The 15,920-nt window shown below is 45.4% G+C and overlaps 1 protein-coding gene across 6 annotated transcripts in view; it reads left to right on the top strand.

Annotated features, from left to right (window-relative positions):
- Garnl3 (GTPase activating Rap/RanGAP domain like 3) overlaps window positions 1–15,920 on the top strand; it is a 150,180-nt gene that overhangs the window by 25,270 nt on the left and 108,990 nt on the right. For 3 of the 6 annotated variants that reach the window (XM_021156135.1, XM_021156136.2, XM_021156137.2), the window contains exon 2: window positions 2,764–2,934. In XM_021156135.1, the coding sequence (XP_021011794.1) occupies window positions 2,792–2,934 (143 nt within the window). In that variant the 5' untranslated portion in view covers window positions 2,764–2,791. Of the gene's footprint in view, window positions 1–2,763; window positions 2,939–15,920 lie in introns of those variants that run through there. The other 3 variants (XM_029474022.1, XM_029474024.1, XM_029474026.1) reach the window with 2 other exon arrangements.

Here is a 15,920-nt window from a genome sequence, read left to right as displayed (position 1 = left end):
GCGGATTTCTGAGTTCGAGGCCAGCCTGGTCTACAGAGTGAGTTCCAGGACAGCCAGGGCTACACAGAGAAACCCTGTCTCAAAAAAACAAAAACAAACAACAACAACAATTGTCATGGCTATGGTATCTCTTCACCGCAATGGGAATGCTAAGACAGAAGTTGGTACCACGGACTGGGGTATTGTTTTGATAGCCCTAACCATGCTTTTGTTTGGAGGAATGTGGATTTTCAAACTTTAAATTAGGAAAATAATGGAATGTTTTAAGTGTGGTTGAAGGGGCCATCCTAGTAGGAACATGAAAGACAGTGGTGCTGTGAACTGCGCAGGGCTGGCTTAATAGGTTTCAGAGGAAAGGACTTTGAGTATGTTGCCTACAGATCATTCTTGTGATATTTTGGTGAAGAATGTGGCTGCTTTTGCCCTTGTCCAAAAAGTTTTTCCTGAGGCTAAAGTGAAGAGTTTTTGATTAATTGAACTGGCAAAGGAAATTTCAAAATAGCATACAACATAGTCTGTCCATAGTAACTAATGTTTTAGCAAACTGAGCAAGGAAAAATACAGTGTGTGGCTCAAGGATTAAAGGGGCATGAGGAAGTAGAATGGAGCCAAATTTTGTATTCAAGGAGATAAGCAGATTAGAGATATTAAATGGAATTAAGGAAGTGGTGACCTCAGGGCAAGATGTCACCCAGCTAAGCTTTCATCTTGTGAAAGGGGATTAAAGAAAAGTTTAGATCCAGGAGTGGTGACTTTACTCCCAGCAGAAGGACCCTTTAACCCTAGCATTCAGGAGACAGAGGCATGCAGATCTCTGAGTTCAAGGTCAGCCTTGTCTACAGAGAAAGTTCCAAAACAGCCAAGCTTAGGCAGTGAAGGAAACCACCAAAACCAGGAAGCTGGTGAAGATGTAATTGAACAAGAGGGCCATGTTGCAGTCCCAGCAAGCAGAACTTGGCAGCTTTGGTCACCAAGTTCTCGCTTTAGAGTCAAGAATAGGAGAAAGGGGTTATGGAATCTCCCTCTACAACTAAAGAAAGCCACTGGGGCCAGGTGTGTGACAAGGTGTCCCCGAATGGAGGTCCAGAGAGGCCATCATATGAAGCTGGAAAGCCTGGGTTACCTTGGAGTCCCCAAGATGTAGGAGATGCCAGAGCTTTGGTATACTTACCAAAACAGTAGTTAACAGGGAGTGGAGACAACCAAGAGAAAGAAGTGTGTCCAGCCAACAAAGGTCAAAGGAGCTGGAGGTCTGAAGAGCACTTAGACAAAAGACTTGGAGATGCAGAGTTTTGAATTTACCCAGCTGGTTTTTGGCCTTGCTTTGGTCTAGTATTTCCTCACTGTGCTTCCATTATGTTTCATAACGGTAATATATATCCTGTCTCATGATATGTTGGAAATATATGAGCTGCTTTTTGATTTTGATTTTATAGGAAATTATAGTTTAGAGATTGCATGAATCTCAGAAGAGACTTTGAACTTTAGATTCTTAAACATTGTGGAGATTGTGATAGACTGTGGGAACTTTTTGAAGTTGGTGTAAATGCATTTTGTATTATGTTATGACTACAAGCCTATGGGGACCAGGGAGTGGATATTTGAATGTGTGTTTGAATATGTATGGCTCTTATAGACTCATGTGTTTGAATGATGACCCATAGGGCGTGGCACTATTAGGAGGTGTGGCCTTGTTGGAGGAAGTGTGTTACAGTGGAGGCAGGCTTTGAGGTCTCCTATGCTCAAACTCTGCCTAGTGTGCAACACAGTTCCCTTCTGCTGCATTCAGACCAACATATAGAACTCTCAGCTCCTTCTCCAGCCCCATGTCTGCCTGCACACTGCCATGCTTCCTGCCATGATGATAATGGACTGAACCTCAGAAACTGTAAGCCATCTCCAATTAAATGGTTTCTTTTATAAGAGTTATCATGGTCATGGTGTCTCTTCACAGCAATAAAACCCTAAGACACAATTAAAGTAGGAGGGGCCACATGGTTATTCTTTTCTTTCTGAAAAAAAATCTGAGATTATGCAGGGTGTGTGTGTGTGTGTGTGTACATATCTCTGAGTCTGCCTCTCCTATGGCAACCGCGGTTCACTTATGAGGGCCCAGCCAACATCAGTGACGTCATCTAATCCTAACCACTTCCCAAAGGTTCTGCCTTTGCATGCTGTAGTCTCACAGTAGGGATTAAATTCTTTTTTTTTCTTTCTTTTTGTTTTTTTGTTTTTTGGTTTGGTTTGGTTTGGTTTGGTTTTTTTTCGAGACAAGGTTTCTCTGTGTAGCCCTGACTGTCCTGGAACTCACTTTGTAGACCAGGTTGGCCTGGAACGCAGAAATCCTCCTGCCTCTGCCTCCTGAGTGCTGGGATTAAAGGCGTGCGACACCACGCCCCTTAATACTCACAGTGGGGATTACATTTCACCACTGTACCAACCCTTCAAGGACACTCAGATCATATACAAGTCATAGGAAGATTCTTTTGATTTATCTTTAATGAGTGATGTGATCACAGTTGACAGGTAGGTGTGTGTGTGTGTGTGTGTGTGTGTGTGTACGGGTGGGTATGTACCCAAGCAGTTCCTTCATACACAGGTGGCTGGGAAACATCACAAACAGCTCATGCTGTAGCCTCACTTGGCACCTGAGGGTTTACTGTGCCTTGTTGTCCTCCTGAACCTTAAGGCTGTCGTCCTTAAACTGTGGTGGGGCTGCCCTTATCTGTGAGTCTCAGCACCATAACCCTCTCCTTCTCTCAGCACAGCACCTCAGCCTCCAGGCCCACTGATGGATCCACTGACCAAGGGGTCCTGTGGGAGTCAGCTGGCACAAACCCTCCTCTGGAAAGCGAAGTCATCTCTCTCTTTCGGCATCCAGCCCCTTCAGACTTGGCCAACAAAAGATCCTGAACTAGAGTCCCAGGTCAACCTGTAAGTAAGTAAAAGAGGAGTGTCTTGCTGTGGCCCTTGTTCGCCATCTCTTCACATGGGGTTGGGGGTGGGGGCCTTGGGAGAACGTTCCGCTTCTGAGATGTCGTCCTTACGTATTCGGCAGTTTTCACTGGGCATCTCCTTTAACCAAACCTTGTATCAAGCATGAGGAGGAGAGTAGCCCGTTCATGCCTTAGGGGACTTATAGCTCATAGTCACTTACATGTGTTGTTGCGAAGTTCTAACAGGTTAGGGAAACGTGCCATGAAACAGCTTGTCTTGATTCAGTAACTATTTAGGAAATATTTCTGTGTGTCTGCAGCATCCTTGTGTAGAAGAGCAGTTATCTTCTCTACCCATCCATATCAGATTGTATGTGGAAAGAAAAAATAACTTCTTCAACACAGAAGAAATATTAATGCTAACTGTAAAATACCTGTTACATCAGGAGACTTTTAAGTACTTTAGGGCTGTCCCATGTTTTCTTGTGTGCTTCTGTGCCCAAGGCCTTTGACATAGGATGTGATATTTTTAGATGAAGATTGAATGAAGGTGTTACAGGAAAGGGAAGTGTAGCTCTTCATGGGAATCAATGACACTGAGTTACAATGATGTGACAGAGGAAATACTTGGTTCATCCAACATGTAATTGTCAGGTTTGCTGTACCCAGTGATCAGGCAGTCAAGAGCAGGTGGAAGAGCATGGATCAGAATCATCCAGGAAGCCTAAGAAACAACTTAGGTCTGAGATCTACCCCAAGGGACTCTGTGGACCTGGAAGGGATGAAAGGGGACATTTTCAGGTACCTGCCTCCAAGGAACTCACAGCATAGCTAGAGGAGTAAGCTATAGGAGAAACATCAGAAAATGTTGATGGGGAAGTGAGTGTTGGGGGATGGGGAAGGATGAGCTCAGCATTGTGGGAGGAGCTGGGTCAGGCAGGCGATGGACACTAAGGCTATTTTGAACATTGGCTAATATCCAGCAAAGTGTGTTCCAGCATTGTCAACAGGTGATAATCAGCCATTGTCAGCCTGGCCTGTTATGACAGTCACCTATGGAGAATCTACACAAGTCTCCACTGTCTCTCCAAAGTTCTGATATCTAGAATTGGTCACAAGCTCCAGATGATTCTCATCTGTGAGCAACATTGAGACAATGTAACCAATGAGCAACATTGTAACCACCATGATGAAAACGGCATAGATCAATCCTGAAGCACTTGCATGCCTAGCTGAGGAATCTAAACCTATTGTTAGGCAGTAGGAGCCATTGATAACTTTGAGAATCTTCAGAGGAAATGGGAAAGACATTATGCAGAGAGAACTTCCTGATTGCCTTTTTCCTAGTGTATCCCAAGGGTTTGAGTCACCACTGCCATTCAAAGCCACTCCCATACCACCCATAATTTGCCTCTTTGGCAATTGAAAATTCATTGTCACCTCAATTGAAGTGGAACTTTAAGTTGTACTTTAATACACAATTCACCCAGGGCCTCAGCTACCAACAGTGTCCAAAGAAATAGAGCTGGGCCTCCTACCCCCATTGTTCTATAAGGGTGGGGAATTTGGCATACAGGTTGTAGGTAATCCAAGACTGTCCAGCAACAGATTTCAGGTGAGTTAGTTAGCAAGCAGGGCCTGAGAGGTCTCCTTTGTAGACTACAAGTTCCACAGTGTGCCATGCAGTAACATATAAAGGGGTGGGTCAAAGCAGTTGGACAGTTAGAAAACTAAATGAAGTAGCCACCTAAGCTGGCAGCCTTGAGGTAGGGGTTGGGGGTGGAGGCTGGCTAATATGGTAAGGGGTAGGGCTTATTTAGTGTTGAGATGTTGGCTGCTATTTGGTAGACCACATGGCTAGTGGCATGGCTGGATTCCCCTGGGAAAGATTGAGCTCAGAAGTGTTTTGGAAGAAGGTTAGGATGGACCTGAATATGCATGGGTGGCAAGGGGGTGGGCCTCAGAGTTCTGGCTCTGGCATCAGGGCCCTAAGATGTGACAACACAAAACCTAAGATAGAGCCAAACTGAGAACATAAGGCAAGTGCTATCAAGCTGAAGAGGTTACCATGCATATATAGACATAGGGCCTACTTAGGAAAGACTTGGAGAATGAGGAATGGACCTTGAAAAGCAGTGGGACCCACCCCCATTTTCTCTCTTCAGTAGATTTAAATAGGCAGAGGTGTATAGGGGCGCTCTAGGAGCATGGGCAAGGCTCAGGCGGGATGGTCCTGGAGTGTGTTTGAGGATTGATGTGTTCTGGCTAGCTTAGTTGTTCAAAAGTAATACAAAGCCTGCAAAGTCAGAGCAGGGAAGATGGTGACTGAGTTTTAGGAGCACTGTGAGGCTCTGAATGGGTCTTTAGGAAAACAAGTGACTGTTTAAGGTGTGTGTGTGAGAGAGAGAACTAGTCACATCCCAAATGTGTTCAAAGTGGAAGTTGGAAGGCTGGCAAAAGATGGACTTGAGGGGGCTGTCAACTAGCTAAAGTCACGGAAACCTGACTCAGATTAGCTTAAGCAGGAAAAGGGGTAGAAAACTTCATATAGCCAGGCTGGTGACAGCAGTGGGTCTGGCTTCTAACATGACGGGATCCAGGGACTGCAGTGCTGTTGTCAGGATGTTGGATGTCCTTTACTCTTCCGCCCCTTCCTCCACCCCTCATCTCATGTGTTCTCACCTGCCACCTGCCATGTGACCTCAGGCAGCCCAGATTATCTTTATAGCTCAGGGGAGAACATTTCTCTCCAGTTAGAAGACTCTGGGGGAAGGGCTCTAGTTATCCAGCCTGGGTCACAGGTTCTTCCTGGTCTCCCAAGGAGTGTCCCTCATCAAGGGTCAGTGTGATAGCCTTGGTAAGCAGAGCAGCCTTGGAGAAGAAAAGGAGTGGCAGGAGACAAGAGGACAGGATGTAACTAGGTCATGAAAGCCAGTGATTGAAGAGAGGTAGTATGGCTCACCACAAGCATAACTGGGGAGGTTTTGTCAAAAACATAGATCATGGTATCTGTTTACTGAGAATTCCTAGAGGTAGGAGCAGGGAATCTGGGTGAAGGTGACAAATGCATCAGAAGTCTTAGCAGTGAGAACTGGTTGACTATGTTGTCTAAGAAGCCATGACACATTTCTGAGAAGTAAGGCATTCTGGGAATGCAGGGGTGCAACTTTCTGGGGTTCTTCACTCTTCCAATCTATGACTAATCAGACCATGAAGTAAAATTTCTTTACAAAGGTGTTATAGCACAGTCTATGGGGAGACAACAAAGGAAGCTGTCAGAAGGATGGCTGCACTTCCTAAAAGGATGTCAGTCGGGATGGACGAAGTTGTACTTGGCCGCCCCTCCTGTTTCCAGCTCTTGTTTGTCTTCCCCACTGGGGCAATGGTGCATGCGCATCTAAGAAGTCTGTAATTCAGACTCACTTCCCTCCCAGGACTCAGGACAGTTTACCTTTGATCTTTTGAGGAAAATTACCATGTATTTGAAAGTTTGTCACCAATACATACTACTGAGCAAGCATTAAAAACAAAAAGCTTTCAAAAGCATTGAAAGACTACACATGTTCCTAATGAAAAGCCACTTTATCTTAAAATGCAGTGCTGGGTGATAAGCTTTTGGTTTACAATTAGGTACATTCTATTCCCCTTCTTTTGGGTTTTTATGGGAAAGATGATATAGGAGATGACCCTGAACTGAGTGACTAAACAGAGTCTAGCAATCCTGCAGTAGAGGCAGGAGAGAGTCCGACTTATAATGTGTTATGACTGGGGCTGCTAGGGTGCCCATTGAACATGACACTCAGGAATTTTAGACTGGAGAGTTGATCACATTTAAATCCTTCCCACTATAGGAAGGGACTGGGCTGCTTACGAGACCCCTCGAGTTGCCCCACTCTCTCTTGGATCTGCTGGCGGGACTTGTACTTTGCCTCCTGTTTCCATTTGGAAAAACCTACCTGAGCCTTCTGTAGGTTGGTATAGAGGCCTGTCTATCTGTCCCCTGCGGGAGCTTGACGGTCATGAGACAACCAACAGCTCTCTTGGCCACCACCAGAGCAACCATCTGTCCTCTACACGTGCATCTCTCCCCTAGGGTTGATCAGAGTCTGATCTTGAGGGGAAGCAGAAGGAGCCTGTTTGGCTGTAGAACTTGTCCTATTTTTCACCAGCAAAACACTAACAACCAGGGAATTTGTGTTTTTCTATCTGCCTGACTCCCGTCACTCCCTTTCTGACTGCAGTCATGGAGAAGAGAAAGGCCAGGGTGGTTTCAAGCCAGCTTTCTTCAGTGTCTTATTCAATAGACTTATCTGCATTGAGTGCCTGCACATGCAGGTACCCACTAGTATCTGTGAGGTGACAGGTAAGAGGAAGCAAAGAGACAGTTGGGGGGCATCGTAACAATGCAGGTCTGTGCTAAGGAAATAAAGAGACACAGTGGAAATAACAGAGGGAAGGCAAGAAGCTGGGAGGGACTGCAAGGTCCACAGGGGTATGCTGAGGCCTCATCCACACTCCTAAAACACCAGAAGCCAGGGAACCAGAGGAGTGATTCAGTGGAGTACTGCACAGTCGTAATAATGCAAAGACCACCAAGTACACCAAGCTAAACTCCAGCAAGGGTATGAGGAGGGTCGTGTGCGCACTTATGACTTATTTTCCATGGGAGACACATTCTAGGATACTTGGGCTCCTTCAGACAGCAAAATCCTTGCATGTATGGGCATAGTTTGCTTATAACTTCTGTATCTCCTCCCTTGTTCATCATGTCATTCCAACACCACTCATGAACTCTATATAAATGCTGTGTAAATGTGTGCTGTGTTGTTTAGAGAATGAGAAAGGGGTCTGTCCATGTTCAGTACTGATGCTGAGACCATTTGGGGTAGGGATCATAGATATTTTCCACCTACATTTGGTTGAATCCACAGATGTGAACCTGTACGTGCAGAGGCTGGCTGTAGTGTGCTGCTGTTTGTGTTAAGGGGAGGAAATAGTGGGCTGGCAGATGGTTTAGTGGGAAAAGCACTCGACACACAAGTGTAGTTCAGAGGTAAGCATGGTGGCTTGCCTACACCCCGTACTCATGAAGTGGAAAGAGAAGATTACTGGAACAAACTGGCTAAAATGGCCAAACTGGTGAGCTCTGGGTTCAACTGAGAGACCTTCCCTCGATATATAATATGGAGAGCGGCTGAAGAAGATATCTGATGTCAACCTCTGGCCCCAACAGGCATGCTCACACACATGTGCTCACATGTGTGCACACACCCACACACGTGAACTTGTACATTACATGCACCACACATGCACACACATGCAGAACAAGAGGTGGGAAGACAGGCGGAATTGCTCAGTGAGTAAAGCTTTTGATGTGCAAGCCTGGCAGCACATGGATCCCAGCCTGGACCCACATACAAATGGAAGGAGAGAACCAATCCACAGTTTCGCCTGGCTTCACACGTTACCCCCTCAAACACACCGAACATACACCCCTGATACATTAGAAGGAAGTAGAAGAAGGTGGATTTGTATTTCTCTTCTTTGTGAATATGGACGGCAGCATGTCTAGCAATAAGGTGAGAAGCCATCCATGTTGCTGTGCACAGGGCAAGTGGGGCAGGAGAAAGGGTTTCCCGATTGTGTCTGTGTGTTGCTGAGATTTGAAGGAGGCACACTGCCCCTTTGAAGAACACAATCCACATACACAGATACTGTGACATGGTTTTGAAAAGCTGTTGCTGTGGAGGGGACTAGCTAGATACTAGGAGGAAAGGAGAGACCTCAGATGGCAGGACAGAGGTGGCAGTCTGGCTCATGAGATCAGGACAGAGTCTGATTCAGGGGGGCTGCTAGGGTATGTGTTGAACTGTATTTAGCAGTTGAAAGTTATAGTTTGCAGATGGAAAGATCTAAGCTAGGTTTTGCTGTGAGGAGTTCTATTAGTGCTGAGGTCATGTTTGTAGACTCAGGGGTGATGAAGTGCCCAGGGAGGGAGGGAGGGAGGGAGGTGGCCTGAGTTGAAGGGGAAGGCAAGTCACTGACATGGAGTTAAAGATGCTGCTGACTGAAGCCCACAGAGAGGACTCAGTTCTGCTTTGTGTGACCTAAAAACAGGCAAGAAGATGGCCTTGCTCTCTGTGAGGACAGCCTGGCCCCTTTCTGGATGCCCAGAGCTCAGGATTGAGCTCTGCAGCCCCTGCAGGAATAACTGCCAAAAGCTACCATTTCTCCCTAAGGAGGTTATACCACTGCTAAGAATGGCTCTCCTTTGACTATTCAAATCTCGCCCTTTTCAGTTTTATACTCCATAAGGACCAGAAACCCACTTGGGGTGCTCATCAGTACAGAACCAGAACACCGTAAGGACACAGTGTGAAGGCTGATCTCACAGTAGTGTGCCCTTTGTCAGTGGCTCCACCCAAAATTCACCTCCACAGCACTCACTTCTGTAAACCCTGCTTTGACCTTAGGGAGTGGCTGGCTCTTTCTTGTTATCTCTTAGAGTAATGCATGTTCTTAGTTCTAATACTTGTGTCTTCCGTATTTCTGTGTGATCAACGTATCTGTTTACTCTGAAGAGTTACATCCTCTCGTCTCTCACACACCCTGTGCTGTGAGCTTCATAGTTTCGTTTCCTTCGGAGAGTCCCTGAGTCAGAGCAGCTTAGAGAGCAAGCATCATGGAAAGCATTTTAGGCTCATGATGTGACCTATAAAAGCACAAGAGCCACTTCCCCACAGTGTGCTCTGGGGGTGCCTGGAGGGAAACTGCGTGTAGATCAGCATAGAGTGGATCTAATCCAGTCTACACACTCAAAATGCAATACCCAAACCATTTTAAAAGGTAGTCTGGGGCCATCTCTCTCCTCCATTACTCAAGGCAAGCTTCTTGTCAGTTCAGCATCTTATCTTTTGTTTGAGACTACATTTTTGACATATTGGTATTGACTACAAAGGGATCACAATATACCACTTTGGCATAAGGAATATTTTGAGCTGAAAGTAACTGAGAAAAAAAACAAACACAGGAAACTCTCTCCCTTCCTTTGCTGAAAGCAGGGCCTTCATCTCCTCTCCCCGTGTGAAATGACCCCTCTTCTCTCCTGAACCAAGAGGATGGCTGTTTTCAAATGGAGACTGAAGGCATCTGATGAGTCTGCTTAAACAAGCCCCACCACAGAGCCCTGCCCACCGCCAGCTTCTACATGCTCACCAGAGTCCACCGTGGAAATGTCAAATCTCTCTTGATTTGGCTCCTCCCCACACTATGTTAAAAGTGATAAGAGGTGCCCAGATCTAATTGTTTCTTTGGTCTCTCTTCCTTTCCTTTCTTTCAAGCCTCCATCTGTATAAAATTAAAAGTGGCTGTCTTTGCCTTGTTTAATCCCATTACTCTGTCTTTGCCAGTTCAATGTGCAGGCATCAGGTAGCGAGCATAAGGAGTGAGGAAGGAAATTTTCCTCCCTGACACCTAGGAATGTTCCCAAAGTGACCATCTATATATAAATTTAGCTTTCTCCTACATTTTCCACAAACCACGGCACCATCATAAGTCCTTTCATATGCCTCTTCTCATTAAATTCAACGGGTGGTACTGTGACCAGCACTTGTTGAATTAGCTCATTAATCAAAACCTGTTGTCATTGCTGATGCCCGTGAAGTGGCTGTTTCTTGCCAAAGGTCCTGGCATTCGTTACTTGTGGACTCCGCAGAGATAAGAATTACCAGACAACCTTTATGAGTATATAACTTCTCTAGACGTAACTATAATTTATATGCATGAAATCCAAGAACACCCTCACCCCACCCCAGACCACCCCACCCCAAGTCAGGGTTTGTCTGTGTAGCCCTGGCTGGTCTGAAACTCGCTCTGTAGTCCAGGCTGGCCCTCCAACTCAGAGATCCATCTACTTCAGTCTCCTGAGTGCTGGAACTAAAGGTGTGTGCCACCATTGCCCAGGAAAAATGCAGGATCCTAAAGCAGTTCAGCTGGGGTCATTTTGATGGTTGCAGGTTTTTTAGTTTCTAGCATTGTGTCAGTCAGCCTCAGGTGCACTGCCTCTTAGGAAGTCACCAGTCCCAACACCAACTTTGGTGAAGTGACACTTGGCCACTATGATTGCTCACACTGCCTTTTCTTTGTTCATTTACACTACTGGTCTGGTATTGACTACTGAAACGTTTTGTTTTGATTAACCTTAGGCACTTATAATATTTTTATGTCTGATTCAAAAACAGATTTCATGCCTACACTGTAACTCAGCACACTTAAGCAATCTGTGGAGTCATGAGCACAGGGGAGAGCTCTCTGGGCCTGACCCTAGAGAGAGCTCTGAAATGGTCTTTGGGTCTGTCCTGCCCCATCCTTAGTCATTTCTGCAGTGTGGCTGACCTATCTCCATGGTTACTCACAACTTCCCATGCAGGAGAAACCTCCAGGGCATGGCAGCTCTCATGTATGAGAAAGAATGCCACAGAAGTGACCTTAATTTGTTTTGTGGAACCCCAAAGCACTGGCGGTCCTGCATGCACACATTCATTCATTCATTGACCTACCCAACAAGACAAAACAAAATGCTATAAAGGGATAAGCCTGCCAGGTTTATGTCAAACACCAAGGATCCAGCCTCGAACAGAAGCAACAAGATAAAATTCTGGTGAAGAGACAGATGTTAATCAAACCCCTCTTTGTAATTTCTAGCCTAGGGAAAGGGGGTATGAAGAAGGCAAAGCTTGGAGAGGACACTCTAGGTCCTAAGGCAAGAAGAAACTCAGTAAGTTGAAGACAGGGAGGAAGGCTGTGTGACTGGAGGGTTGGAGGGAGAGGGAAGCAGAGCCAGACTAGACAGGTGGCCGGGGGCGTCAGTGATGGTGAGGAAGTTTAGGAAAAATGAAAGGGTGTAGATTTAGGACCAGCTGGCGGAAATTAAGCTGCATTGCATTTCAACTTGGTATAGAGAAAACCTGTTTAACAGGAAGAATAGAGACCCTTGGGGCAGAATGTGGGTAAGGAGAGCCTTTTGAAGTAGCTGGTAAGGGACACTCAGTCACAGATACTGGGTTGGACACCAGATGGTGCCTAAGTCTGTGGACCTGGGAGTCTCCAGAATTCTCTCCCTGTCCCCCCGACACACACCCAAGGAAAGGAGACAGAGTGGGGTGGTTTGTGGGGTTTTATAGAGGAAGTGCCTTGTGCTGGCATCCGGTGGGTGAAAAGGGAGCCTGTCAGCAATGCGCAGGCTGTAATAGCATCGTGGATGGAATATATTTTTGTTAAAGTTGCAGGTGTGTAGATCCCACTCTTGAAGCTGCATATCAAGGAGTTGGCAGTGCAAAGTGGGCATTTCTATATTCAGGCAAAAATACTCTTAGAGCAAACTTTAAAACTTTTGCAGGGAAAGAGTGAGACTGCATATCATGGTGGTACATTTTATATGTCAGAAAAATTAAGACCATAATGGAAGAGATTAAAAATGTCTAGGTTCACTTTTGAGATTTTTTTCAACCTGATTAATGAAGATACCAAGCACAAATGGAATGATTTTACTTGGCTTACATGTCCAGGTCATAGTCCATCAGTGAGGGACATCAGGGAAGGAACCTGGAGGCAGGAACTAAAGCAGAACCCATGGAATGCTGTGCTGTTGACTGGCTTGCTCACTGAATGCTCAGCCATCTTTCTCACACAGCCCAGGCCCTGGTGATTGTGCTGCCCATGTCAGGCTAGCCCTTCCCTCATCAGTTACCAACGAAGACAGCCTCTCACAGGCATGGCCACAGGCCAGTCTCACTGAGACAATCTTTAGTTGAGGTTTCCCCTTCCCAGGTGACTCTGAATTGTGTCCAGTTGACAGTAAAAACTAACCAAGACAGAGAGAGGTATTTCCTCAAAGATTCGGGCAGTTAAAGGAGGTGGTTAGCAACTTAGTTGTTTGGCTGATTATAGTTTTTATATTAACACTTGGTCATAGAATTTATAGATGCCAGAGTAGAACAATAAATGTTTCTTCCAAACATATTATACTCTGAGCCAAAAGACCTCTGGTCTCGACCTCTTGTAAGCCAACATTGTCATTGAAAAGTTGGGTCTTGAGCTGAGGAGTGTGTGACAGACTGGATGTGCTAGTTAGTGGCAGGCACTTGGAAAGCATCCTTGGAAGTCCTATGGGCTGTAGACTCTGAGCATGTGTGTGTGTGTGTGTGTGTGTGTGTGTGGTATGTATGTGCACATGGGTGTGGATGCCCAATATAAGTTGTCTTCCTCTGATGGTGGTGGTTGTCTTTTTTTTTTTTAAGGCAGGGTCTCTCACTAAACCTGGCTGGCCAGTGAGCTCTGGGGATCCACCTGTCTCTATCCTTGCAGTGCTGGGTTACAGATGTGTGCCTCTGTGCTAGGTTTTCTTGTGGGTGAACGTAAGTTCTGTTGCGCAGCAAGCACTTTACCCACTGAGCATGTGCCCTCCAGTGTCAGATGCAGGGCTTTGGTTTGTCTTTTGTTGTTTTGTTTTGTTGGTGATGATGATCTTTTTTTGAGACAGGGTCTTACTGTGTAACCTTGTCTGGCCTGGACCTTGCTATGTAGACCAGGCTGCCCTCAGACTCACAGAGCTCCTCTGTCTCCCAAGTGCTGGGGTTAATAGTGTGCACCACCACTGACTTAGATACAGTTTTCCTTCATTTTTATTTGTGTGTGTGTGAGAAAGACAGAGACAGAGAGACACAGAGACACACACACAGAGAGACAGACATATCTTCCATGGGTGCCTTTGAGGCTAGAAGTGTCAGATTCCCTGAAACGGGGGTTACAGGTGGTCATGAGCCACTTATGTGGGTGCTGGGAACCAAACTTGGGTCCTCTGGGAGAATAGCAAACATTCTTAGCCACTACGCTATGTCTCCAGCCCTACAGGGTTTTTGTTTTGTTTTATTAAACTTTTCTTTTCTTTGAAGTGGGGTTTTTTCTAGGCACCTGCACTGGTCTTGAATTACTGAATTCCAGCATTCTGCTTGCCCAGCCTACCAGGAAGCTAGAGCTACAGGCAGGTCCCACTGTACCCAATAGTTTAAACTGTTTTGTCGTATAATGAGATTTGTACTCAGTTGTGAGAACTAACACAGAGAATGCTGTTGGAGACATCTTGCATGACTACGGAATACAGCATCATATAGCATCTCAGGCAGGAAACAGAGATGGGACCCACTGGTCTTAAGTCACCCCAATTCCACATGCAGTTTGATCTCATGGGCAAATGACTGTCCAGCACCACAGAGAAGAAGCAGGATAATTCCATCCCTAGGGGGGGGCTGTCATAACCAGAACCCTGCCATTTCCAGGATGCTAAGTAAACCAGGAGTGGGATTGTATACCTATAAAACCAGAACTCTGTAGTGGAGACAGGAGAATCAAGAGTTCAGTTTTTTCCTTAGCTACATAGTGAGTTCAAGATAAGCCTGGGCTATATGAGGCACTGTAACAAACAAAGAAAAATGTTATATAAGTAGAATTGTATTGAGTGAAACCTTTGGGAGTGGCTAGATCCACTCACCATAGCTCCCCTAAAGAGTCATCCACACTGTTGTGCGTAGGGGTTTTAGTCAGTTACTTGGTAAGTAGTACTCCAAGGTTGGATGTGTTGCCGTTTGTTTTATTCTTTGCCCCTAGGAAAACATCTGGATTGTTTCTAGTTTCAGGCTATTATTAATAAGCATAAACTGAATGTGTTTCAGACAGGTTTTTGTGGGTATAATATTTTCATTCTTCTGGAATAAATGCCCCATGGTGTAATTGCAGGATCATATGGTAACTGTGTAGTTTAATCAGAAATGGCCTCTCTACAATGAGCAAGTGTGGAAGCCTCTTCACACCTTCTGCATTATTTGTGGTGGTCATCGCTTTTCATTCCAGAGCAGCAGTTTTAGACTGGTAGAGATTGTTAGTGAAGAGAACTGTGCAGTGATTTATCACAGGACTCTTTATGCTAAGGAACCAGGTAGGCTCTGAGTACATGCCTTGCTCAAAACTTAGTGGATACATAAATATTATGTGAAGAATGTATTTCAAAGTGTTTAAAGAAAAAAAAAGGACTAGCAGGCTGGGGAGATGGCTCAGCACTTAAGAGCACAGTCTGCTCTTCTAGAGGACCAGAGTTCAATTCCCAGCAACCACATGGCAACTCACAATTATCTATAACTTGAGTCCAGAGGACCCAATGCCATCTTCTAGCCTCTTAGGGAATGCACACACGTGATGCACATACATGTATGTGTAAAAACACCCAAGCATGTTAAAGCTAAAAATTAAGAATTAAATAATCAAAGGGCCCTGATTTGGGGGATGTATTCACTCCAGAAACCTCCCTCCTTGGTTCCTACTTTCTGATTTCCTCCATGCCTTCACTAGAAGTCTTATATGTCATCATTAGAAATTAATGTACAATCACATCTCTGCTTTTCTGTCTCTTGATATATTTTAGAAAGCATGACAACTGGTCTCTTGTATACCATGCTATTTTGGTACCTGTTGTTAGGAAACCCTGGATTCCTTCCAAGCCTCAGTCTGTAGTCTGGCACCATTAAAAAGTTGATTTGGCCTTCAGTGGGGGGTCCTTTCCATCTGTGTCCTGCTATGTGCTTGTCAGGGGGCTAAGGCCTGTGTTGGCACTCTCAACATTGAACTCTCCTACTGGAGAACTTAAGAAAACTGCATGGTGTTTCTCACAAAGTCTCTTCACTGACTAGAGAGAGCATTTATTGATGCTGTTGATTTTAAACATTAACTGGGTCTGAGACCCATGGGAACCTGGCTGCATGGGTCTGGCCAGTTGTGAGGGGCCTGTCTCCCCTTGTCTTCTTACTCAGTCTTAGCAGCTCTTGACTTGTCAGAGAACCTGCTCCTGCTTTCCAGGAATCAGACTTACATAATAGCAGCTGCTCTAGCCTGTGTGTGGATCAGAAGGCTTTGATTCCATCCCAGACCATATGT

Source organism: Mus caroli, chromosome 2, assembly GCF_900094665.2.
Source record: "Mus caroli chromosome 2, CAROLI_EIJ_v1.1, whole genome shotgun sequence".
Lineage (NCBI taxonomy): Eukaryota > Metazoa > Chordata > Mammalia > Rodentia > Muridae > Mus > Mus caroli.
This window is presented reverse-complemented; position numbering and strand designations above follow the sequence as displayed.